The sequence below is a fragment of the Babylonia areolata genome, chromosome 21 (assembly GCF_041734735.1).
Source record: "Babylonia areolata isolate BAREFJ2019XMU chromosome 21, ASM4173473v1, whole genome shotgun sequence".
Classification (NCBI taxonomy): domain Eukaryota; kingdom Metazoa; phylum Mollusca; class Gastropoda; order Neogastropoda; family Buccinidae; genus Babylonia; species Babylonia areolata.
Genome location: NC_134896.1, coordinates 28,218,323 through 28,245,321, shown reverse-complemented (window position 1 = coordinate 28,245,321; position 26,999 = coordinate 28,218,323). Strand labels below are relative to the sequence as shown.

At 37.3% G+C, this 26,999-nt stretch overlaps 3 protein-coding genes across 5 annotated transcripts in view; 2 read left to right on the top strand and 1 right to left on the bottom strand.

Moving 5' to 3' along the window:
* LOC143295784 (GPI ethanolamine phosphate transferase, stabilizing subunit-like) overlaps positions 1 to 5,669 on the top strand; it is a 6,172-nt gene extending 503 nt beyond the window's left edge. The window contains exons 2-4 of the mRNA XM_076607402.1: positions 294 to 410; positions 2,045 to 2,153; positions 2,829 to 5,669. Coding sequence (XP_076463517.1) covers positions 294 to 410; positions 2,045 to 2,153; positions 2,829 to 2,945 — 343 coding nt within the window. The 3' untranslated portion in view covers positions 2,946 to 5,669. The remainder of the gene's footprint in view (positions 1 to 293; positions 411 to 2,044; positions 2,154 to 2,828) is intronic.
* Positions 5,670 to 9,765: 4,096 nt separating this feature from the next.
* LOC143296273 (seipin-like) lies at positions 9,766 to 20,982 on the bottom strand. Of its 3 annotated transcripts, none has more exons than XM_076608111.1 (10): positions 20,453 to 20,982; positions 19,123 to 19,207; positions 17,531 to 17,606; positions 16,593 to 16,660; positions 16,002 to 16,074; positions 13,656 to 13,717; positions 12,991 to 13,088; positions 11,770 to 11,915; positions 10,768 to 10,887; positions 9,766 to 10,056 (listed from the first exon to the last, which is right to left on the bottom strand). In XM_076608111.1, exons 1-10 carry the CDS (start codon positions 20,734 to 20,736, stop codon positions 9,839 to 9,841), a joined length of 1,230 nt encoding a protein of 409 aa, XP_076464226.1. In that variant the 5' UTR covers positions 20,737 to 20,982; the 3' UTR covers positions 9,766 to 9,838. The 3 variants fall into 3 exon arrangements, with proteins under 3 accessions (XP_076464226.1, XP_076464227.1, XP_076464228.1); XM_076608112.1 differs by having other exon boundaries at positions 19,123 to 19,198; XM_076608113.1 differs by having other exon boundaries at positions 9,918 to 10,072.
* A 246-nt stretch (positions 20,983 to 21,228) lies between these two features.
* Positions 21,229 to 26,999, top strand: part of LOC143295712 (poly(A) polymerase beta-like) — a 28,378-nt gene continuing 22,607 nt past the window's right edge. Inside the window, exons 1-5 of the mRNA XM_076607336.1 lie at positions 21,229 to 21,375; positions 23,445 to 23,609; positions 24,250 to 24,316; positions 26,117 to 26,201; positions 26,647 to 26,756. Of these exons, the coding sequence (XP_076463451.1) occupies positions 23,449 to 23,609; positions 24,250 to 24,316; positions 26,117 to 26,201; positions 26,647 to 26,756 (423 nt within the window). The 5' untranslated portion in view covers positions 21,229 to 21,375; positions 23,445 to 23,448. The remainder of the gene's footprint in view (positions 21,376 to 23,444; positions 23,610 to 24,249; positions 24,317 to 26,116; positions 26,202 to 26,646; positions 26,757 to 26,999) is intronic.

Sequence of the window (26,999 nt, the reverse complement as noted above, 5' to 3'; positions counted from 1 at the left end):
TTATCACTGTCAGTTTTCAAGGAGGTATTAGAACGCACATACTGGTCACTGGTATACATATATATATCTGATACACCACATCTGTTGTAACTTGTATTAAATTTAAAAAAAACAAAGCTTCCCTTAAAGTGGTAAAATTGTGCAAAACATTTACATTAAAACTGACAAGATTAAAGATATAAGAGGAAATAAAGAAATAAGTAAGATACACTGAAATATAGTTAAGGCATAATCAGACATCATTGATATCATAATATGAATTGGTGTATTGCATGGAAGCCATACATGTCCAGGTCAAGCCGAGAGACTTTTCACTTTGCCATGCTGATGACCAGTCTGGTGGCTGTTCCGGCGTTCTGTGTGCTGGGAGCAGATGGCGACAAGTGGACCAGGGTTTTTGCTCTGGGCAGGTAAAAATTAGATAGCTTTTCTGGTTATTTTGTTGGGGGATGGGATGGGGGCAGGGGTGCTTATTCAGTTTTGCGCCATGACTAAGAGGTTATTGTCATCATCAGGGTAGCTTTTTTTCTTCTTTTCTTCTTTTTTTTTAAATTTTTTTTTAGTGCGTCTATATATGTTTGTAGTTGAATGACACTGAAGTGACTGAGAGATTATAGTCATCAAGGGGGCTTTGTTTGGTATGTCTTTCACTATCTTCCACATTCATAAATCTTGTGTCTAAGTATGTGTCTAAGATATCGGAGGAAAGGAGAAATTCCTCCTGATCCACATTGTAATTGAGGATTCTTACACGTCAGTTGGGGGAGTGGTTGCTAGGTATACAAAGAAGCTTGTTGTGGTGATTGACATTGTTGTGACTTTTATTATCTGTACCATGTACATGTATTCTAATGATCTACAGTAATGATGGTATGACGGATACATATTATATCTCTTTTGGAAAAAAATAAATCAGTTGAATGATGGTGTATTACAATGTGTTAAAAGACTAAAGATTGTAAGTTGCAAAAGATAAGAAAAGATAAAGCGTTTCCTCTTACATGTGTCAGAATTCTCTTTCATGGAATTTTTTCTCAATTACTATAACATGTTTTATTTATGGGATTTGAGCATACATGCACAAAAATATTGTATTAACCTCTTCAGTGCCAGGCATTATTTTGACTTGTGTTTCCTATTTGCCAGGCAGTTTTGGGTTACAGATGGTAATAATTAACAAAACATTCTGGCACACGCTCTGTATCTCCCTCCCTACTGTGAATAAGTGGATGGTTTGTATTTAAGGTCAACTCTAGGTCAGCCACAGAGCTATACTCGACTTCCTCAGTTCCTGCTTCACTTTCTCTCCTTTGCTGGCTACATCTAGCTCTTCAACTACCCCCACCATCCCTCCTCTCTGCAAATCATCAGTCTAACATTCAGTTATGTCAAGCCAACCATTCGACAAGCTTTTGCCACACCTGGCACTCAATGCATCGTTGTCAATGACTTAAAAAGCTCCTGCAATATCTTGGGTGGCAGAATCTCAGTATCTTTTGTTGCAACACACTCCTGTTTCAAGCCTCTAGGGCAATGTTGTGGTTCATCATCTGCCATTTTGAAAGCATTGTGAGGGGGGTATTGACAATGACATCCAGAAATGTGTCAAAGAGAGCGTGATTGGCTGTTGTTTCTCGCTGATGATTAAAGTTGACATATCAAGCTTTCTGACTGGTGGCTAGTGGAACACATCAACTTTAGAACTGTGAAAAATCCTGGAACGATCCTGACGTATATATGTATATCATGGGGCAAATAGCAAAGCATTTTTGTGGACCTATGTATACGTCATGGGGCACTGAAGAGGTTAATTATTAAAAAAAAACATATGATTTTGTATCCAGATGGTGTTTAAACACATCATCACAGAAGAAATGTAATTATTGTTTTCATTGTTGTTTTAGTTTTACACTGGTTGTAGTGATGGTGATTGTGCCGCTACCTTGTGGGGGTTTTGTTTTCTGTTTGTTTGTTTTTTTTGTTTTTTTTGTAAGTATATTGCTATTAGTGTACTAAGCCTGGTTTTTGTTGTTGTTTTGTGCAGACCTGCACTAGGAAAAGAAACAGTGATATACATCACATCAGTCAGCTCCATGTTGGGAGCCTGGCTGGGTGCAGTACCAATCCCTCTGGACTGGGATCGGCCTTGGCAGGTACAGCAAAAAATCTTTTTGTTGCTACTAGACAAATCTAGTGTCAATATTCTGACCATTACTGACATAATTGATTTTGCAATAAAGAAACGAAGAATAATTAGAGCACACTCCTTAAAAAAAAGATAAAAAAAAGAAGAAAAGCTAGACATACCCTTTCACACGCCAATCACAACCCAGATTGTCACATTGTGTCCAAGCCCACAAATTAATGATCTCTTCCCTCAGAAAGAATTGTTTCCTGTTCTCTGTGTGTAAACCTTATCATGGGTCATTCTTCAGTGCTGGTCACACAAAGTGGGAACTGATTGGAGGGGAAAAAAAAAAAAAAAAAAAAAATCTGGTTAAATGCAGTTCAGACTGGTTGTTTAATAATCTAATTTAAAAAAAATTTTTTTGTCAGGCACAGGTGCCAACAAAATTTACTTGTTTCCATGTTGTGTACGGATAATGTGGGGACGTGCATGTCAGTAATGATTGTGACACTATGACTAAAAGTGCTTTATACTGGACACAAAACATCTAACGGAAGAAATTAGGATGTGCCTGTCAATAATGCTTGTGACACTGTGGCTCAAAGTGCTTTGTACTGTACAAAAAGTACAAGGGTTGCACTGCACTATAATATATCTTCATTTATTGAATTATGGAGTTATGATTTGCTGCTGTGTGCAGGTGTGGCCAGTGAGCTGTGTGGTGGGAGCTCTGATGGGCCATTGTGTTGGTCTCCTGGGCTCCGCTGTCTACCTGCCTCTCACCTACAGACACCTGTGCAAGGCCAAACTCACATAAGATCATGTGTGTGTGTGTGTGTGTGTGAAAGTATTTGTAGTGTATACATGCACATGTGTGCATGTGTGTGTGTGTGTCTGCTTGTGCACAACTGCAAATGATAGCATTAATTTTGTTGAGCGCAAGGTCAAGTGTGCCAGTGGAACAGAGTAAAATCTTGCGGAAGATTGATGACCCTGGCAATGTTTGGAAAATAATCAGACTCCTTCAGAAAGATAATCCTTTCAGCAACAATCAGATTATTTCTCCATTGGACTCTTTATCAAACTGGTGTCATATGGTGTTCTTAAGTTATACACATTTTACAAACGCGTATAAAGTATGACAAAGAAGCAAAAAAACATAACAACCAGCAACAAAAAAACAGGACAAATATTGGTAACAATGGGTCGTTCATTCATGGATCTGATGCACTTAATACATGTTAGTGGTCTGCAGTTTCAGTATTCATTCATCTTACATAATGGCTTTTATGTGTTTGACTGTTTTAGATTTCAGGCAACCATATTCAGGGGTGTGCATGCTGGGTTTCATGTTTCCATAAGCCAGTGAATGCTGGTATGGGTTACGTGATCTTTAACATGTGTATTTGATCTTCAGCATATGTACATATAACACACCTCACGGGGATTATTATTGCATCAGCAGGTCTGCATGTTTGTGTTGATTACTTGATATCATGGGAGATTACAAAAACTGATCACCCATTATCTACCAAGCGCTGATAGCTGCATTAAACCTAGGATCCTCAGATTAAAAGTGAAATGTTCTCACCACTCAACTTACGCATCATAGCAGCAGAAATACAGTGTCACTTCTTTGTTATGAAAAGCAGTAGGCGTGTGCTTGCATGTCCATTATCAAAAATTGGTGTTAATTATGAAAATTGTATTTGGTATTACCTGATTATGGAAAAAATCTACTTACTTGATATTTATGTATATATATATATATATGTGTGTGTGTGTGTGTGTGTGTGTGTGTGTGAAAATAAGTGTGTTTGGATAAAACTGTGTTTCTGCATTTGTGTAAATCATATCAGTATGAGCCCTTACAGATGTGTATTTATGTGTGCATTTGGTGTGTGTGTGTGTATGTGTGTTTAGGTGTGTTCTTGTGTGTTTTATGTCTGACTGAATTGCATGTTTTATTTCAGTAATGCTTTGGGGTGTCTGAAACCATCACATGAATAAGCTATTGTTATTATTGTTTATATTCTGCAAAGATAATGAATCTTTTTGAAACATATGCGAGTCCAACTGTTCTTGTTCTTTGAATTTCAGGTGCACTGTCTGCTGTAGGTTGCTTTGTTTTCTGTATTTTTATTCTTAACTGAACTCTAAGAGTTCTGGGGAAAGTTTAAAAAAAGCACATTTTTACTGTACGTATTTATTCAGCCTTAATTTCTAAGAGAAGGTGAATTTCAAGAAAGCAAACTGAACAACACAACACGCTTTGTTTGTACAATGCATATGATTATTAAACATTGATTTGATAATGCATGGGTTGGATTTCACTTCAAAATCACCTCGGTTGTATTTTGATCATGTGTGCAACTCATTTCAGATGGAATTTCATTTCATTTAAAAAAAAAAGATTTTGTTGTTCAACAGTGCAGCAACAGTTATGTTCAGCATAAAGGAATATGTTGTAGGCTGCAAGTTTGCTGATAATATAAATGATGAAGCTTACTGACTACAACAGGAGCTGGGTCAGTAGAAGGCTGCTCACAAATGATCATTTGTTAGTCTTCTTAGAGAAGACTTTGCTCACAGATGTCCATTTATCTGTTTTAGTTAATACAGAGGACCAAATGTAAAGGTAAAAATTGATATCAATGAGGTGCTTGTCTATAAAGTGCAGTTGTCAGGGATGAGGAAATAAATATCATGTGAAGTTAAAAAATCACAGTAAGTAAGTGCACATGAACTTGACATTGAGAGAGGATATTCCTACAACTGCAACTAGAAAAGACTATTTAAATCATGTGTAGTTGTAGAAGATGAACTACATTTTCTGGATAAACGTAGTATGTGTACCAACTTGAGATCTCTTCATCAGTTCATGTGACTGCTAAATTCCCCGTTTTCAAATTGTTAGCCAAATGACTTTGATTACACAATACTCCAAACTGCCAAGTTATCTGTTGCCATTGAGCTTTTTCCAGTCCAATATATATACATATATATATGTTTTAACGTTTCGCAATTCAGTAACTATTTCTTGTGTGCAAACATGCATGTACTCACATTTTATTACTGTTATGTTTGTTGCGTTTAGTTTTAGTGTCCATAATTCCTTTGATGGGTTTTAAAGCCATGGAGAATTTGAGTCTTTGAGTCCATTGGAATCTCTGAAATGCAGTGGTGTGTTGTTTTTGTTTTGTGGCAGCAGTGTCTGTTCACACTTGAACTTCAGGAAGGGATGAATGAAAATTATCAAGGGAAGGCAGTGTATGTGCAGTTGTGTGTATATGTTTTTGTTTGTAATAAATGGATGCAAGCATGTCTGTGCATGTGTTAGTGTGTGTTAAAAAAGAAAAGAAAAAAAACAACACGCAGAAATGACCAAGAGAGAGAGAGAATGGTGAAAGATGATTTTAGGAGAGCTAATCAAGACTACAAATCATCTCTTTATCTCCACTCCCCACCCATCAGATCCCATCCCTTCAACTACTTTTACAATGTTTGTAACCAATAAAGATTTGATGTATCATTACACAAATTGTGTTGCTCTTCAGCTGTACACCTGTGTGAACTAAAAGTAAGATATGAGTGGCTGTCATGGAGGTTTTTATTCTTTTAATTTTTTCTATAAAGCATGGTTGCCAGTACGTTATTCTCTTTTTTCATGTTAAAAAATTCAAAACCTTTTTCTGATTCTGTTGGCAGCTCATGCTTTGAAGTCCTACAGAATTCAAGTTTCAATGCATGTCCCTTTTACAAAGACCATTAAGTGATTTTCTTTAAATGTACTTCTGTTGTTGTTCTTATATATACATCCATTATTCCATCCTGTCCTGGGATGAATGGTTTGACTAGAGTGCTAATGAGACAGCAAAGGAAGAACAAGATCTTTTGTAATTCACTAAGTTGGATAACCTGGAGATCTGTAATTCACTAAGTTGGATAACCTGACAGGTTTGTTATTTTCATTCACCTGTTTTGACAGTAACTGAGCTGCTCCAGACCATTTCTTTGTACCTCCATAATGGTTGTGGAGCGAGGAAAAATTAATTAAGTAAAAAACCAACATGTAGGATTCAGCTGGGAATAAAATACACATATAAAATACTTGACATTTACAATCTTCCAGAACTTGAACTGCCCACAACACAGAATTTTTCATATGAAAGCAGTTTTTATTGCATCATTTATATTTCAAATGACAGCACCCATTCATATTGTTGTCTTAAATATGAAAAAAAAAAAAAAAAAATCATACATGGTGGTCTTAATATGTTCAAAAAACAACTACCACCATATATGGAATGTGTTTTCACAACTATGAACTATCCCTGTCACAAGGAAGTAGTTTCTTTGGAGAAAACATAATCTTGTTCTGCTTTACAAGAAAAATGGTTATCAAGATACTGAGAAGCATTGATTCCTCACATAAATATATATAGAAAGCACATACATCAAAACATAAGAGTGATCAATTTAAACCATTACCCCCCCCCCCACACGCACACACACACACACCCACTAGTGCCCAAAAGCTTGCATGAAAAAATATTATAAAAGTAAACACAGAAAATGTTTTCTTGTTGCCCTAGTTTGATACAATACACACGACAAAAGCAGCAGAAGAAATGAGAACAAGCACAAAAGAGCATCAACAAAAGACTGAGCAGCTGGTACAATATGCACACACACACACACACACACACACACACGTAATTGAACAATGATAAATTATTCCAGAGTGAAAGGAATGGAACAAAAACGTAGGTGAGCCAAAAACAAAGTCAAGATTTCCAGACTTTCCTCTTTAACTCTTTCACCACCATAGTGACTATAGTTGACCAGACAGTTCATGCCACAGGCGACTTTAGCTGACATCAAGGGGTCATGTTATAAAGACCATTTATCACATTGTAACAAAGCTTGACAGCTGCAGCCAGTTTCCCGCTCAGCAGAACAATGACTATCCTTAACTCACTCAGTACGGCCAGTCCTCTCTTCTCCTCTGCACAGACCCCTTGGATGTCCAGTGGGTGTCTGAATGACCCAACCTTTAGCCTCCATCGTCAGAATTGTGGTATTCTTTGTCAACATTCACGTCTTCAGTACAAGAGCGTTCCGCTTGCAATATTTTGATGATGGTAATTGAGGTGAAACGCTGTTAACGTCGTCTCTTTCGCCATTCGTATGGAAAGAGTTAACTCCCTTACCAAGTTTGCAATGAACAAGTGTTGTTTTGACATGAACTTAATTGTGTGACTGAGAATGTTGAGTCTAAAATATTTGGTGCTGAGGTGTGTTTTTCCATACATCCATACAGAAGCATGGCGATGAAAGAGTTAACAAAAGTTACTTGCACATTTTCAAAGCAGGGTTCTGTGTACAATGTCTTGTAATGAGCAAGGCTGCTGTATCATCACAATATGTGATGTTCGAAAACGTCTGCCTAAAACCTGATGCTACAAGTAATAACAAAGAGGTTGGAAAGAAAAAAGCAAAATCAAACTTTGCAATTCTCTATGAACGACAATACAAGTGTGTTGAGACATAAGCTTGAAAGAAATATTCAATATGGCACAGTAAGTACTCTCTCAAAGATTCATTTTGTCTGACTGAAAATCTTTAGACATATTACAAATCAACATGTAATAATATTTGCACACGTTGCCATTGTTTATCATTTCCACTCTCTTCTTTTCTCTGTTTCTTTTTATTTTTTATAATACAGTCTTCAAACTGAGCACAAAAGACACCAGACTTTAATGTGCCTTCAGCAATCAGAGTACCATGTTCTTCTAGGCAATACATGATTTTGAACAATAAACACAGACGAGACAGAAATACACTACACGTATCTATACATGCAAATTTGCTTACATCACATTCAACTGTTCCAGCAGTTATAGAGTATATGCTTGATTGTTCTTTTCAATATTATTATTCACTTTATAAAACTCAAAATTATCTGTTCAATAACAAGTGTATCAAAATGCTCTGCAGTTTAATACAGCCTGCCTTTTGGCAAGCTCCCAGTCAGTTCATTGTAACAAAAACAAAACAATCACCACCATGACGTAAGCCTCAAACATAATAATCACAATACAGTAAAGGCATCACAACCTACTCTTTTTAATTCAAGGAAATGCAAAAACAAGAAGCATGTGCACGCGTGCACACACACACACACACACACACACACACACACACAGCTGTGTATCAGTCACCGTCTGAGCAACTTACTCCAACTGTCAGGCCAAAAATCGAGTGACTGTTCAAAAACCTTACCAATTCACTGTAAATATTTTAAATGTTTTACCAGCATTCCAAAATGAATGGGATGGATGAAACAGGTTATAAACACACACAAGCACACACAATATGCGCCTACACACACAACATGCGCGCATGTTGCGTTTTCATCTTAAACACTTACAACATTTCCAACATAATAATCCACTGAAAAAGTGCAAATTATCAGTCTCTGGCCCAACAGTCATGAATCCCTCCTCCCTTCGCCCCCCGCCAAAAAAAAAAAAAAAAAAAAATAATCTAAAATTAATTCTTATCTCAGATTCCATATCCATCCCATAATTCTATCATGATGAACTTACAGATCAACAAAACGCTGAAATCACAATGAATTACCTGCACTATGATTTCACTTTCAGCAAGACTTTGTCAAATAACCCTTCTTCAGCACTTGTACTCAACTGTGTATATTTTTCACACACAGACACACACACACACACACTCACTCACTCTCTCTCTTTTCATGCCACTTACACATATATGCACACAAACACATGCATTCCATTTACACACTTTGTGTGTGTGTGTGTGTGTGTTTTCTTTTTGCGACCCATTCATCCCCATCGTTTCATTGCATTTTCCCTTACACAGGTTTGTCCATCAAAGTCCCAGTGCCAGCAGTCCACAGGTAGCTATTAAATGTTGGGACACCACCTACTACACTCACCCAGCTCATGACAATAACTGCTTGGTCACAGAACCTGAGTGAGTGAGCGTCACCCTACATGCAGCTTCCCTCAAACACACTGAAGCTACAGAAACATTGAACTTGATGTACACACACACACACACACACAAACACACATTGTGCTTGTATATGCATGCAATTACACATTCAAATCATGAATCCACTTAGAGTTCAGCACAATTGCAACTGATATCCACAGCAGTACAAACAATACTGGGACAATTGATTGCAATTTTCAATATCAATATTAACATGATCCAAAACATTCTCAAGTCAAACAGATAAGCAATTAAAGAATAAAGATGAACAGTACCAAAAAGCAGTGACTGATATTTCAGTGTCGGTCAGTGTGAAGTGAAATAATTGATCTAACAAGACAACATAGGTGACTAAAAACACAAGTAATGATCGGCCCACGATGAAGATTTATAAATGAGACATTAATTGCCATTGACATATGCATTATCATGTAATGTTTTTTTTTAAATGAAATGCAAAAGAAAATCATACACAAAGCGCTCATGTACATGCGACTTCTACTAGTCACAACCTGAATAAAAATGATCATGTTTTTGCCTAGCAAAACTCTTTCCAAAGCTCAACATTATTCCCACCCCTCCCCCCCCAGGCCCCCCAAATGAGGACATGTTATGAAATGGGACTTTCCAAACTGAAGAAAAATAAATAACTGACTAGAAAAAAAGGACATGTTATGAATTGGGACTTCCCAAACTAAACCTTTGTCGCAGTGTACTCTCTCCCTCAGCTGTCTCTTTGTCATGGAGTCTTGCAGTGGCAGGGTGGTGTTCACAGCTCTCAGTGGACTTGGCAGTGGATGCCGTAGATGTGGATGGTGAAACATCACTGTTGCCTTGGGATGGTGAGGACGGGGGCACGAAGGAGACCATGGTGAAAGGCTGAAGAACATCTGAAACACCATCACACTAAACACCACAACATCACAAGCTAAACTGTATCAAAAAAAAAAAAAAAGAAAAAAAAAAAAAAGAAAACAAAATCCACTGAAAGACTGCAGTAATCCTAACAATAATCATCATCATCGTTATAATCAACAGGGCAGTTGGAGCAGGATGGATGACACACACACACACACACACACACATGCCTCAAAAAATGAAAACAACATTCTCATGTTTTGTCATTTCTTCTCCACTGTCAATCTGAGCCCCTGGGTTGTTGTCTTTTTCTTTCCTGCTCATGGGTGCCTGTGTGTATGGCTGAGAATGGCTAGTCATTTTCGGGGATGGCTGCGTGTGAATAGGCGATTGCCAGTTCAGTGGGTGTAAATTCTTAAATGTTACACAACAGAGAAATGTGCAAAACAAATGTCATTCATTATCATTATGACTGTCATGATAATTTTATCATATTCTTACATCTGGAGACTGCCTCTACTTCCACAATTTCAGTACCCAGTTCAATGCCCTGCCCCCTCTCCTTGAATAAATATCTTTGTCACACACACACACACACACACACACACAAACACATCCACACTCCTCCCCTCCCCCCTCCCCCACACACAAACACACATTCTCCCTAAAGACCATTTTGACTTGATCTGATCTGACTACACTAAAACACACACTTGTCTCAAAAATGGAAACAATATTCTTACATCTGGAGACCGTCTCCACTTCCATAGGATCCTGCTCCGTCTCTCCACTGCCTCTTCGTCCAATCTCTTCAAACCCCTCACCAGCCCGTAGGGTGGTCTCCTGGCTTTGACCTCCTCCATCTTCATAATTATAATAATAAATAATAATAATAATTCATATAGCACCTTTCCATGCAAAACATGCTCAGCTGCACTGTACATTGTAAATATTGACCAATAAAACAGGCATTTAAACACTAAAATGACAACTCACAAAAAAAAAGAAGTAATAACCCTGCATGAACATCCAACCAAACACTAACTGAAAGTTTACGTACGCGTACGCACAAAACCATTACGCACAACACTCAACATACATTACCAAACATAACAACACCTAAATGATTAAGATCTCGAGTCACAACACCAGAATAACAATACTCAAAATCATACGTATGTAACAAATCACAGTCCTTAAAACCAAATCTGAATACCTGAAAACAAATCAAGTACATCACAATGCCTGGCCAGAAAATACACAACTTCAATCACAAGACTTTGAAAAAAGAAAATCACTCTCAATCTCCCTCCCTCTTCTCCACACGACACCTCAAGTTTCAAGTTTCAAGTTTTAATTATCCTTTCACTCCTGTTGGAGTATGGAGGATTACTGCAAAATAATATTTTCGTGCCCAGAACAAACATTTCCAAATACACAACAATGTCACATAAAAGTTGAGAAACCACAAATGTCTTTTAACTCCAAGAGTACAGCTAGGCAACATTTGCAAATCTAATCATCTTACTTACAGCTAAAATGACTTTTTTGCCTCCTTTGAGCATATTACAAAAATTAAAAACCGATTTTGGAGACAAATATTTTTTTAGGAACATATCTATTTCGTAGCTGATCATAATTGGGACATTCCATTCCAACAACACTGGCTACGCACACTGGCTACGCAGAAAAAAACAAACACAAGCACACAACTTCCCCATCTTCTTCTTCACATTCTCCCCTACCTCCATGGTCATTGAAGGGCGGTTTCTCATTCAGCAGACCCAGACCAAAGGAGTACAGAGGAATAAGCAGTGCCGGAGTCAACCACAGGCAGTTGAAGAGGACGCCCAGAAAGGCGCAAGACAAGGGGTAGTGGAACAAGTAGTGCCTGTTCACGACAATGATAACGAAAAAGATGTTTTATTCGAGAAAGGCCATGGCCCCATTTGAAGGGGTACACATAAATAAAACACATTTAAAGCAATGATGTGCAAATAAATATCATTATAGGTGTCATTTATGAATGCACTTACATTCAGAAGTGGTGCCTGTTACAAGACAGAAAAGACCAGGAATGAATGACCAGTGTGTGTCTTGTGTTGTGTGAATGTACGTGCGCAAGTGTGTGCGTGTGTGTGTGTGTGTGTGTGTGTGTGTGTGTGTGCGCGCTTGCAAGCATGTGTGCATGTGTACATGTGTGTCTGTATGTACATGTACATGCGTCTGTGTTTCTGTGTGTGTGTGTGCATGTGTGTGTTGGCGTGTGTTTGAGAGAGTATAAACAATCTTAAAAATCTTTCAGTGGAGCAATAAGAGTGAAAGCATGTGACAAAAATCTAAAAACAAGTTTTTGCATTAACTCAGTGAAATGCCAGAGATAAAAGCGCCTGTAATGTTGGTCGGGGCATTTGATCAACATCCCAAAAGATGCATCCACATTGTCTCAGTCTTTTTTGTCTTTTTTTTCTCTCAAGGCCTAAGTGCGTTGGGTTACACTGCTGGTCAGGCATCTGCTTGGCAGATGTGGTGTAGTGTATATGAATTTGTCCGGATTAACGCAGTGACGCCTCCTTGAGCTTCTGATTCTGATTCTGTCTCAGTCTTCCCATTGCACATTCAACTCTCAGTACAGGTGCCAGGCCAACCATGGATTGAAAAATTGCACAATGATATCACGTCTTTGACTGACACAGTGTGCAAACCTAAGTCCTCCCAGTTCTCAGTTTGTGATGTTAATCATTTCAACAATGTGGCTAGTCAGTTTCGTAATTCTATCAGTTTACTTCACAGCATCCAAGCCTTTCATCAAAGTGCTAAATAAAAACAACCCAAAAAACACAAAACAAAAAAACTTAAATTCCATGAAAGCAAAACTAAACATTCTTCATGTTTAACCACAGAAATATTGGTGATTTAACTGCTAATTCTCAAATCTTATTTATCATTAAAACAGCTTTGTTCACCTAAGACCTCCGTAACTGGCATGGAAATGGATCTTGGCAGAATAGAAAACCAGGTGACGACTGTGGATCTCCAGAAGAGTTCCCACCGATGGCCGATACTGTGAACAGAAACAGGCTGAACAGCTGGTAACTTTAGGGAGAAGTGCTATATAATATTGTGTCAAGAATACAGTGACGGAAAAGCAATAAATCTTAAACTGGTCCACAAACAAGCACTGACTGATGATAATATCAGGAAGGCTAAGGCAGAAGATATCAAGCACCAAGGAATGCTTATTTACGAGCTTCTCTAACAACTGAGAGTCACCAGATACATACATGTTGATAGAGTACACACACATACATACATAAGCACACACACACACACACACACACACACACACACACACACATGCACACACACACATACGCACACACACATACCACAATCCAGGAGACCTAAAACTGCAGGATATCCCAGATAGCACAGACACTATTACTATGTATTTGTAAAAACATGGCAGTGAACAGAAATACCATGCACTCAGATACCACAACACATTCCATCACCAGAATAGCCCACATATACCCATCCACACTTTCAGCTAGATCTCTCTGCTGTAACTAAAACAGAATCTTTATATGGTCAGTAAAAATGATGAAATTCTATTCCTGCAATTACTTACATAGTCATCCCAGAAGCTGTCAAACAAATTGACATTCAACGTCTGGATTTCCTTTGCAAAACCTGAAAATAAGACACACTCGTTATCATTTTGTTTGGGTTTTTTTGTTGTTGTTCTTTTTTACAAGGCACATACTGAATCATTTATCTTTATCATCTGGAGTGGCAGTATCAGTTACAGTAATGCAACAAAAATAAGACATACACTCACAAACATACACACTCATACATACAGTGGAAGAACACTGCTAAAACACTGGTCAATAGATTTTGTTGCAAAATATCTTGACCACGAAAACCCACAATTTCAGGAGGAAGACAGACAAACGCTGAAGATTATGCAAGGAGAACCAGCGCTGAACAAAGAAGTGGGATCACATGACCTATCCAACATCAATTCAGTAACAGCAACACTCACATCATGTGAAGCAAGATGAAAATCTTACCCCTGGATGTATGACCCCTGAAGCTTCATCCAGCTATCAGAGGAAAATCTTGCAAGGAAACTGAGCATTCACAGCTACAAAATGAAGATTTTGTGTTGTGTTGTGTTTACAATATTGTGCATAGCCCATTCACACTGAAGCAGAGCTTAAGAGGCTGGGATCTAGCTGGAGGGGCGCAGAAAGGACAGCCCAGAGTCAAGTTCTGTGAAGAAAACTCGTTGATGGCCTATGCTCCACAGGGAGCGAAGGGCCTAAGTAAGTAAGTATGTAAGCATCGCCCATTAAGCAGAGCACTGGATTTTCAATATGAAGATTCCAGGTTCTAATCCTGGTGTGTTACGGGTGAAGCTTTTTCCCCTGATGTCCCACTTCAGCAAATGCACAGACCTGCTAGTGCCTTTTAAACTCCACTGCGTGTATACTAATGCAGACAATCAAATTATGTGCAATAAACATTCAGTAATCCTTCTCAGTCTGCTTCTGGGGGGTAAGGAAAACCAAACTCAAGACTGGTTTATTGTTTTTACTCAGGTACAACAATTCACTGTTCAACATGTGCAGACGATAAGATAATAGGATATTTTAAAGACATAAATAAGCTAAATCTGAGCAAGTTGCTAGTAAGTTAAGAAAGTATAAAATAAACACATCAAAAACACAAACGCATCCAGCACACTTGCCACTGAAAACAGAGCACGGCTGCCTCGGCAGTAGGAGAAACATGGCCATGCACAGAGAAGCCCACTTATAGTATCAGTATCAGTATCAGTAGCTCAAGGAGGCATCACTGTGTTCGGTCAAATCCATATACGCTACACCACATCTGCCAAGCAGATGACTGACCAGCAGTGTAACCCAACGCACTTTGTCAGGCCTTGAGGAAAAAAAAAATCAAGAAAGAAAAAAAAAGTAAATTAAAAAAAAAAAAAAAGTAGAAATAAGATCAAATAAAAATAAACGTAAAATAGAATAAAATAAACAAAAAAATAAATTAAATAATAGATAAATACATAAAAATACTACTACTACTACTAATAATAATATTTAAAATTCGCAAAATCTTGATTAAGACACACACACACACACACACACACAGATAAATAAGCAAATAAATGTAAAACATGCAGACACTTATAGATCTATTAATAGTATATGCGTGAAAATGGGTGGTTCAGCCCATGGTTGCAGAAGCAGTATTTTGTACTGCATTCACGTACAGTGCATTGAATTGCGCTGTATTACTTTCTTGTCATTGACTCATTTGGGACCGTCAGTCCTCTCCCTTTCTTTCCCTCGCTTTCCACTCATGTCTAGTGGGTATCTGAACGGCCCCGCCTTTAACTCTCATCATTCGGAATGTGGTATTCTTTTTCTTCACCCACCTCTTCAACGTGAGAAGCTCCAGCTTGTAACATTCAAATGATGTCAGCATCTGCACAACTCTGTCATCGTCACCTCTTTTGATGTTTGTACGGAGAGAGTTAAAGCTATGTGTGAGAATCAGGCTGCTCTCCCCAGGGAGAACATTAACAGAACACCACACTGCAGTACCACCTACGTTGTTAGTTGTTGCTTTTTTCTTTTCTTTTCTATCTACATGTGTATTTGTTTAACTATCAAAGATGATTTTTCTACAACATTCATGGCAAGGATAACTCTAACATTGCAGTGGGTTCTTTTGTGGTAAGTGCATGCGAGCAATACACTGGACATCATTTTACTGTCGCATCTGATTCTGCAGGTTTCGTAACTCAAATGACAGTGAAACCCCTTTATAACAAACATAATATATGATAATGTCCTGAAATGAAAACTGGATTAATCTGAGTAACGTGACTTTTGATGAACAATGGTGAATCACAATAGGAAGACAAATAAGGAATATGTTTGTATAGATTTACCTGTAATGTACAGAGGAGACAGAATGACTGTCTCAATCATCTTCAAAAGGTCTGACTGGTACTTCAGGGAAACCTGCAGATCAGAGGATGGCAATCTGATTCCACGGTAAAAATGAAAAACATAGGAAAGAGAGAACAGGAGACAGACAGACAGACAGCAACATAAGCACAGTGAAAGACCCAGAGAAAGACAGCAGACGAGAAAAACAAAATGGATACGAGCTCTCATGCACAACTCGAAAACACCCAGGTACATGTGTACACACTGAACAAACACACACACACACAAATAACAACAGATGTCATCATTAAAATTTGAATTCTACAATTCTACTGTTAGTCCACAAAAATAACACTGTGAAATTATCCATTCTTTCTTTTATTCTTTAATAAAATTTTCATATTACACTAGGGATAATCTTTTCTGTGGGATCTTTTCATTACATACTATAATAATGAGATATAAATAATGTAAAAGGTATGGTGGATATATATATATATATATATATATATATATATATATATATATATATACAACTAGTGTATTCACTTTGGCTGAAGAAAACATTGAAATAAAAATCATAGAGTTACCGCTCTTGCAGACTCTTGGGTAATAACGCCGTATCTGTCAAACATTCTGATCATCACCATGAACATTCCTGAAAGAAAAGAGTGGAAAAACATATAATTTTTATACTATCTTTTTTTTTTTTTTCTAAAAACCATCTTGCATACATTCACACATATGTATGCACAGCACATACTTGTATTCACAAACTCATGAAACAAGCACACATGACATATATATGCACATCCATGCACATGCATGTCTTATTATGATAATCAACAAGTGTCTGAAATAGTTCAGAGTTTAATCTGGAGCCCAACTGTAATTATATGGTTGACTAGTTATTATGTTTTATTTATATCCCTTTTTAAAAAAAAATGCTAATTGAGGAGAGAGGAACAGGGAAAGTTCTGATAATTTCAGGGTGGGGTGGGGGAGATGATAGATTTTGTGTCTAAAATCACAAATGTGGATAGACGTTAAGCAAAAGAACGAACAATGCATTTGCACACACACACATACACAATTATAGACACATGCACAAAAATCTCTCTCTCATTGTCATCAAAATTCTTATCTCCCACACCTAAGAACTTCATAAACAATGGTTCAAGACCTCATGTACCTATTATAAACATGAGTGCATCTTTGTATAAACACACACACACACACACACACACACACACACACACACACACATGCATCATTTGTATTTAATAAACACACAAACGCAGACACACCCACTGAATCAATCCATCAGTCACTGAAATCAAAGCCCTCCAAAATACAAAAACATTTGAAACCAAAACACCATTCAAGTCACTACTCTTTGAACTAAGCACAAATATATTATATCTTAAACAGCGTTGTGAATTTAGGCCAACGCACTCTTCTTCAAACTGATCTCGAACAGCACAGCACAGCACAGCACAACACAGCAACAGATGTGATTACCACTTACCAAGGTCTCTGTTGGGAACAGAGTCTGGGACTTCCATTTCCAGCAACACAAAATACTGCTGTCCCCTCCCCAGCACCTGCCATGAAACAAAGTGATCATACTTAGATACCTTTTTTTTTCCGGATCTTTTCTCTACATTTTATCCCATTTTTTTTTAAAGACCAGTATCTACTGCCATTGCAGAAGCAGTAAAGCGCTGAACTTCTGATCCAGTGGTCAAGGTTCAGTTCCACATTTCAGCCTGGTGCTGTGTCCTTGGGAAAGGCACTTTATTCCCGTTTTCCTCACTGAGTCACTTCAAGTGTGAATGGGTACCTGACTTCAGGTGGGGGAAGGTTAAAATGGCAAAAATGAGAGGACTGGGCCCAACCTTCCTATGCTGAGCCTTAGACACAGTGAATATGAATTCACTGCAGACGGGCGCAATAGCCGAGTGGTTAAATTGTTGGACTTTCAATCTGAGGGTCCCGGGTTCGAATCGCGGTGACGGCGCCTGGTGGGTAAAGGGTGGAGATTTTTACGATCTCCCAGGTCAACATATGTGCAGACCTGCTAGTGCCTGAACCCCCTTCGTGTGTATATGGCAAGCAGAAAATCAAATACGCACGTTAAAGATCCTGTAATCCATGATAGCGTTTGGTGGGTTATGGAAACAAGAACATACCCAGCATGCACACCCCTGAAAATGGAGTATGGCTGCCTACATGGTGGGGTAATAATGGTCATTCAATGTAAAAGCCCACTCGTGTATATATGAGTGAATGTGGGAGTTGCAGCCCACGAACACAGAAGAAGAAGAAGAAGAAGAAGAGTTCACTGCCACGATGACTGTAAAAGACTATGGGACTTTAAAGGAGCAATGGTAGAATTGGCAAGGCTTTGGACTTCCGACCCAGTGGTCAGCGTTCGATCCCCCGCATCAGCTTGGTGTTGTGACCTTGGGAAACGCGCTTTACTCTAATTTACCTCACTCCACCAAGGTGAGAATGGGTACCTGACTTGGTTTGGGGAGGTTAAAAGAGAAAGAAATGGAAAGAGAGAATTGGGCCCCCACCTTCCTATGCCAAGCCCTCGATACAGTGGATATGAATTCACTGCCCCAATGGCAGTAATTTATTTAAATTACACAATCCTAGAAAGTCATTCAATTAAACATCTACTATAACATGGCAAGAGTAGTATGTGTACATAGATCCATACACACATACAGTCCAGTAAGTACTACTGTTACTCAGTTTATTTGTCAGACTCTTATCCACTCCATTGGAAAAATCCAATTTGAATAAAATAATCCATCTATCTGTTTCTTCATTCATCATTTAATAAACAAATACAGAAAGAAATCAGAATATATGATATTTGAATTTAAATTTGATGTTTGAATGTTTCAGAATATCTCAGGGAAGTTAAACCAATTATTCAATGTTTCAGTTTTTATTGCACATATACATGTATGCATGTGGGCTTGTGCAGATGCACTTCTGTGTGCACATAATTCATTGTAAGCTACTGTGAAGTGAATGCTATTATTTATCCAGTATACAGTTTTACTTTACTTTTTAATACAATAAAATTATGTCAAATGATCATACCTCTGCTCTGTTTTCTGCACCCAGAGTCACATTTGCCATGGGGAAAGAGCACATTCCAGCTCCACTAGGACACACTCTGGAAACACTCAAATGACAAAAGACAAATAAATACTAACCTTGCATTACCAATACCAACTCAATCAGTAACTGATTCAGTATGTACTGAACATTAAAAAGCCCAGACGTATCTGTTAAATGAGTATAATATATGAATCAGGGTTATGAAGGGGGTGTTAGTTTTATCTACTGTTGTTCAGTTCCACTGAAGGTCAGTGTCGTACTTCCTGTAATTTGTATATAAACAAAGCTGTATTCCATTCATTAAAGACAAGAACAGTATAAGTCTCCATACCTACATATATATATATATATATATATATATATATATATATATATATATATATATATATATATATATATATATATATATGAAGCTGATGTATGAAATTACAGCTCTTAGAGCTCTATGACATAATGAAGATGGTGACAGAAGAAAGCATTTCCCACAGTACAATTTTTTTTGCAGTATTTTTTTCTCTCTTGAGCCATATGACAGTTCAGTTCAGTTACTCAAGGAGATGTCACTGCATTCAGACAAATCCATACATATATATATTCTACACCACATCTGTCAAGCAGATGCCTGACCAGCAGTGTAACACAATGTCAGGCCTTGAGGAAAAAAAGAAAGGAAAGCAGATAGATAATGAAATAAAATGCAATGCAGAAACCTGTCCCCCAAAAAACACCAGATAAATAAATAAATATAAGAAAAAGAAGATTAAAAAAAAGACAAAAAAAAGACCAAAAAAAGACAAAAAAGAAAAGAAAAAAAGACAGGGTAATGTGTGAGATGGTGTGTCTCTGTGTGTGTGTGTATGTCACTATGTGTGTCGGGGCTTGTGTACTTTTTATGTGTAATATTGGGCCTGTGCACTTTTGTTTGTGCTTTCATATCTGTGAAACTGCATATCTGGTGCATGTCTGTTGTGCATGTCTGTTGTGCATGTGTGTGTGTGTGTGTGTGTGTGTGTGTGTGTGTGTGTGTGTATGTGTGTGTGTGTGTGCATGTTAATTTACATATATTTGCTTATCTGTTTATCCATGTTACAATGCATATTAACTGCCAATAAGGCATCTATTGATCTAAACAACCCATAATAGAAAGACTTTGGAGTATATATATATATATATATATATATATATATATATATATATATGTGTGTGTGTGTGTGTGTAGAACCTTATCACACAAATGACACACACGCTCTCTCTCTCTTTCCATGCTATGGGAGGTTGGGGTTGGGGATGTGTGAATGAGCAAGCATACCTGAACTTGAAATGTGCGGGTCTCACAATGGTGGCAGCTGGTACATAGGCATGGTAAAAGCTGGCATATAAAAGGATTGATACCCAAAGAATAACAACAAAAAGAACAACACAAATAGCCACTTTCTTTGCAGCTGACATTGCGCCACACACAACATTCATCATTGTTCCGTTAAACCAAGCCATCGTACGTTTCGCTGGATATCCAACTGCTCCAAGCATCATTGATACTACGTCTGTCCCCCAGTTCAGTAAAATTCCGAGTGTCCCTCCAGGTTTTTCCATTCTATTTGACAGTGCTCGAGCGCTGGTTGACAGCACACGGATTCTGATATAGCCACAGCGGCTCGGATATGGCAGTAAACAATGACTTCACCAAGACTGACTGTGAGACAGCACACAAACTTATGTTGTAAGCAAGTCCAGGGTAAAACAGTTACAGTTCAACCACTGATATTTTCAAACTTCAGAGTTCATCTTTATTCATATTATTGTTATGTTTCCGGCATGTAACTTTCGGTGTTTTGATCATGTTTCCTTCTGGTTATGGGCCTTGACCATCGCTTTCCGTATCGTGTCGCTTGTAATATTAAATATATGATATCAAGTTGAGGAAAAAGAAAGAAGACGTCAAAAGCTTCATTCAAATATCCAAACTAGTTCAAGGAAAATTTATTCGTGCTGCTGATTTGTTTCATTGAGATGACAATTAAAATATGTGAATTTGTTTGTGTTGAGTGCGGATGTTGATTGTGGAATTGTGGGAAATAGGAGACCCGCCATTGCTGATCACGTTTAGATCAAGAAGTGAAGAAAGACATTACAAATTGTGTGGTTTTTGCTATTTGTGTTCCGGCAAATCTTTTATGATTTGCTATCACATGGCATTGTAGTCGTTACACTGTAACAAGCCTGTCATCAAAGGTATGTGTTTTCTCTTAAACTTACGATTTTCATGGAATCTTTTCATTCTACTCATCGCAACATTCTCAATTTCACAATAATAAAGTCAATCTATTGAAAAGAAATGAAATATGCGGAGAGGTTGTTTTTTTCCCGTAAATGAACCCTTAAGTAATCACGTTCGTGAATTAATTCATCGTTGTCGTTTAAATGTGTTAATCTTTATTAAAAACCAAGATCCACTCGCCACTAATCTAAGATTGCAAGAACGTTTAAATCGAATGGTTTGTTTTTTCACGTCTCTGGTATCCGTGCTCTGGCTTCGCAAAGGAAAAACTCAAAAAGAAAAAAACAACAACGGAAATCAGCATGTGGATGGACATGTAATACATACTGAATTTGGATAAGGTAATGTCCTATTTTAGAGTGAGCTGAACACAATCGAACTCAAAATGTTATTTTGAAATTTACCCTGACCAAACTGAATAATTATATTTTCAGCCAGTTTGCAATGAATGAATGAATTACATGCCAAAACAAACCCTTTAATCAAATTGAATTTAAGGGGAAAAAAGGGGGTGGGGGTGGGGGGGGGGGGACAAGGTAGGGCTGCCAGTAATTAGCTTCATTTAAAATAAATACAAAATAGTACTGTTTTGGGGAACTTGGCTGACTGGGCGGGTGGAAATGAAGTTTATGGTGACACATGAACTGATGATGGTAGAAGGCACATGTTGAGAACAAGAAGATAGGGTATAGGGGTGATGTGTAAAAAGTAATGTAAACTTGTGCATCTCTGTGTTACAGAAATCCAGTTGTCAAAAGTCTCTAGTTTATCACAGTTTCAGTTTCAGTAGCTCAAGGAGGCGTCACTGCGTTCAGATAAATCCATATACGCAACACATCTGCCAAGCAGATGCGTGACCAGCAGCGTAGCCCAACGTGCTTAGTCAGGCCTTGAGACTTTATCACATTGTTGTTGGAATAGCATAAATCACATTGAGTGTTTCTTGGTTTGAAATTGTATACTGTCTATAGTTTCCTTATCTTGCAGATTTTTATTTTATTTTATATCAATATATAGTCATTGTGATACATACCAGTGTAACAATTCAGCTTTTATCAAGTGTGTTACAACTCACTGAGGACTATGCCTGAGCATTGCTCTGGCATCAGAAAAATGTTTCATGAAAATGGTTTTCATTTTCATGTATAAACCAAAAAGAAAAAGAAAGGAAACAAAATTTTACAGTATTTGCAGATGTGTCCAGATGCAATTAAGAAGAAGAACAGTATATTTTCTGATTTTTTTTTTTTTATTCAGCATAAATACAGAACTGAAGCATGCCAAAGTTGGAAACTCCCTAGTGTTAACCCTTTCACCGCCATGGTCGCATTTCGGCACCAGCTAGGTAAAGCACCCATGTCACTGAAATGCAACCAGATGGGCCTTTTGTGCATTAACCAAATGCTCTTAATTTTCAGTGGTATGATTGGCCATTTTTTTTCTACACATCACAGGGGAATCCCCAGCTATTCTTAGACACGGTCTTCTCTGTGGTTCCTGCACAAGGTTAATTTGCACTCTAAACTGACTGGCGGTGAAAGGGTTAAATGGGTTAAATAAGAAAAAAAGAGATTTTTTTATGAATTACTTTGTCTGCACTGTTGTTAAGTACATTGTATGTCTGAATGAAAGTGAGGCTTTTGAAAATAACACACACACACACACACACATATACACACATAATAGACACATACACACACACACACACACATACACACACAGTGTCAAGGAGGCGTTAAAGCACTGAGACTGATCCATATGCTACACTACATGTGTGAACATCAAACACACACACACACACACACACACACACTCTCTCTCTCTCTCACACACACAGAGACCTAGAGGAGAATGTCACAGAAGGGGCAAGGTGGTGGGGAAAAGGTGAATGATTTATTATTGCTTCCTTTGACGCATCTTGAGTTATCTTTTTTTTTTTTATTACCCTGAACCTCTTAAGGGTTTGATTGGACTTGCAGTCAAGAGTCTTAGTTATCAAAATAAAAATGTCATTGTGTGACAGCAAGATGTCTCTGGATAGCCCCAGCAACCGAAGTCAGTACCCAGGCGTGACGGCCCCAGTGAGTTTGGCAGAGCCCAAACCTTTCGACGTAGAACTGACAGACAAGCTGAAAGAGTCCATGATTCCTCATGGTGTCTTTGAAAGTGAAGCAGAACTGCATCATCGGTAAGCTGTTATAAATCATTTGTTTGTATATTTACTTCGGGGTTTTTGTTTTTTGTTTTTTTTTAATTAATTTATTTTTTTAGCTTATTTTAATGACAAAATTGTTGTGCTTGCTTTACAGACAAGAAAACAGAATTGGGTTGCAATGAAAAAGAGAAGCATTTTGACCCTAAGATCTTCCACAGGTAAACAACAAAACATACAAACAAAATAAGATGCAGAGACAGGTTTATTTATAGCTTAAACTTGATTTTAGGGCTCCCAACTGTTAATTATTTTGTTCTTCATTTTGTCAGATCATATTCATTTGTATCAATCATGGACATTTTGTTGGTTTGCCTGTAGAAAACCCAAGAATTAAAATGTGTTATTGTTTTACATTAAACTTCACAACTGCTGCACAGAGGTTGCTCTGAAAGTTAATTGTTGGCCTTTACATTGAAGTATTCAGCCTCACACAGAGTTTATGTCTTATAAAGTTCTTGAATGGAAAAGGTATCACTTGATGCTGGTGATAAAAGTTACTTGTAACTTATTTAAAAAAAAAAAAAAAAAAAAAACCATGAAAAAAAAAATTGTTTGACTGGGAAATGTGAAGACATTGATTGATACATTAGTTACCGAGGTCTTTTGATTTCAGCATGGAGGTCCTTGCCCGCATCAATGAGCTGGTCAGGGAATGGATCAAGGATGTCAGCAGAAATAAGGTAAAAGAATATATATATAACCTTATATATATATATATAAAGTATAACAGAACTGGTCAGTCCTAAACATGGATGTCTTTACTCATTTTTGTTGCTGTTGTGCCAGTTTGTGAAGCATATTTGATAAGGTTTTGAATGGATGCTGGCACACAGACGTGGAAAATTTTTTTTGTAATTTTGCTGTCAGGAATTTGTTATGGAGGATATACTTTTTTTTCTTGCAATTGTTTTTGGTTGAAACCATTTGCGTGAACATAAGTGGACTAGTCATATCAAAGGCATAGTCCAAGGACCAGGTATAGCAGAACCAGTTTTCATTGATAGAAATAGTGTTATTGTGTCTCAGTACATGCTTATGGCTTTGTGATACACTGATTAGTAATGTCTGTGTATAACAGTAAAGTCTGTCACTGTGTCATTTCAAATTTTTATGAGGGAGAGAAAAATTTCCTTTGTAGATGACTGAGCAGTAAATACTATACCACAGGCAGGATATTGTCACAGAACTGTTTTGACTTAGTTTTTAGGTTTTACTTTTAGTTTTCAGAATTATGTGCAGATAGCATCATTATATACTTATAGAATTGTTCTGGGTTTTTGACTCACTTCTGTGGTAAACTTTAACATTGCCATTTTCTCTGGAAATACTTTGTCTGCCAATACCAAAAAATAGTACTTTTTTTTCTTTTTCTTTTTTTTAGTAGGGAACATATCTTCACAGTCATACCAATAATAGGTTGTAAGTCTCCAGAATTTAGTGGTATTTCTGAATTATTAACAGTTTATTTTGTTGATGTTCGGTCCACATTCCGAAAACTGCTGTTACCCCTTTGCAGCTTCCTTATCGTCCAATTCATGATATGCCATGACCTCATTTTTCTTGTTCGCAATTTAAAGCAAAGAAATACACGTTCTGGACAGAACACATACAGTGACACAAACTACATTGTCGCGTTTACTGCATATGAATATTCTAAAGTGGACTCTGAATTAACTACAATGAACAGAAAAGAAAATTTGAATTTACCATTTCATTGTTTCATCTACACAGCACTGGTCACTGCAGATCTTGACAAAACATGTTGCAAAGCCTGATGGCAACATCATCTTTACTGCTGATTTAAAATAATTTCTGAAATAATTATTGACGTGTTTACTGTATTTGAATGTTTTAAAGTGGATACTGAATTGACTAGAAATAAGGTAGAATGAACAGAAAAAAGAAATGGAATGGAAGGTGTCGTTGTTTCTCAGTGATCTCTGCAGATCTACAAAAATGGACATACATTGTAGTGTTTCTGAGGCAATAGGAATGCCTGGTTTACCTCGGACTTGAAAGAAAATTTTTCAGTGCACAAGATATACCAAAATGACATGATTTAAACCGCGTTGTGACTTCGATTGCCCCTGTCGATTCATTCCGCTAAAAGAATGTGCTCAAATGATAATTTTTGATCATCCACATTGAACCTGCATTAGTGCGGTGGGTATCTTGATCCAAACATCTGTGGTTCAAATCTGCATCCTTTTTATTCTTTTTTTTTTCTTTTTTCGTGAAGCTGTATATAATTATGATAATGAATAGAGAACACATTTTAACAAACTAATTTTTTATTTTTTAAAGTTTTTATCACAAGTGAGTCTTGAAGGCCTTGCCTTTCATGTTTTGTTTTTGTTTTGTTTTTTTTGTTTTTTATACTTCTTACTAATACCCTTTGTACGTTGCTTATGATTCACAGAATGGGGTTTATCACTGAGCTAATGTTCTTACAAAGCTTAGCTGTGCTGGTTCTGTTGCAGAATAATATACCAGAGAGCAAGATCAACACATTTGGTGGCAAGGTGTTTACCTTTGGTTCCTATAGGCTTGGTGTTCATACAAAAGGTACTGTATAATGAATATGTTTGTTTCATTTGTCACTGCTTTGTTTGCAACAAATGTTTCCTTGACAGCTGTGGCATAGAGAAAAATAAAAATAAAATTGTGAACTTAAAATATATTTTCTGGTTTTCTGTTCAGTTATTATTTTCACATATGTTTAAAAAAAAAAAAAAAATCTCATTGCATTTATTTTAGTTGGATAATTGTGTGCATAACTGCACTTGTCACATGTTAATTTTTGTGTATGTGGAGACTAGAACCAAAGACATTTCATTGATAACTCAAAGAACGTTATTTCATTGGTTGTTGAATTAATTTTTATTGCGGTGGTTTCTTTGGGTGTTTTGTGTGTGTGTGTGTGTTCAGATTTCTTTTGTTTGTTTGATGTGTCTGAATATCAGTCAAATTAGTAGAGGGCGTATGAAAATTTTGGCATGGCTTTGTGCAGGAGCTGATATTGATACTCTGTGCGTGGCACCAAGACATGTGGAAAGGTCTGACTTCTTCAAGTCTTTTGTTGAGCTGATGAAGAATCAGATTGAAGTCAAGGAACTGAGGGTAACTTGTTCTTGTTTTTTTTTTTTCATTTGTGTTTAGTTGTGTATGGTTTGCTGAACATTCTTCTTTGCAGTTAATTAGTAGGGGACAGTGAAAGTAAAAGAAATAAGTTGAGCTCATTTTGCTCATGGTTTGCAAGATAATAATGGACAAGTACATACATGCATGGTTGCACTGACACAACAAGGCGACTTTCACAGATGATGTTTGTGGCACCCAAATATTGTAAGCAATTTAGGAAGG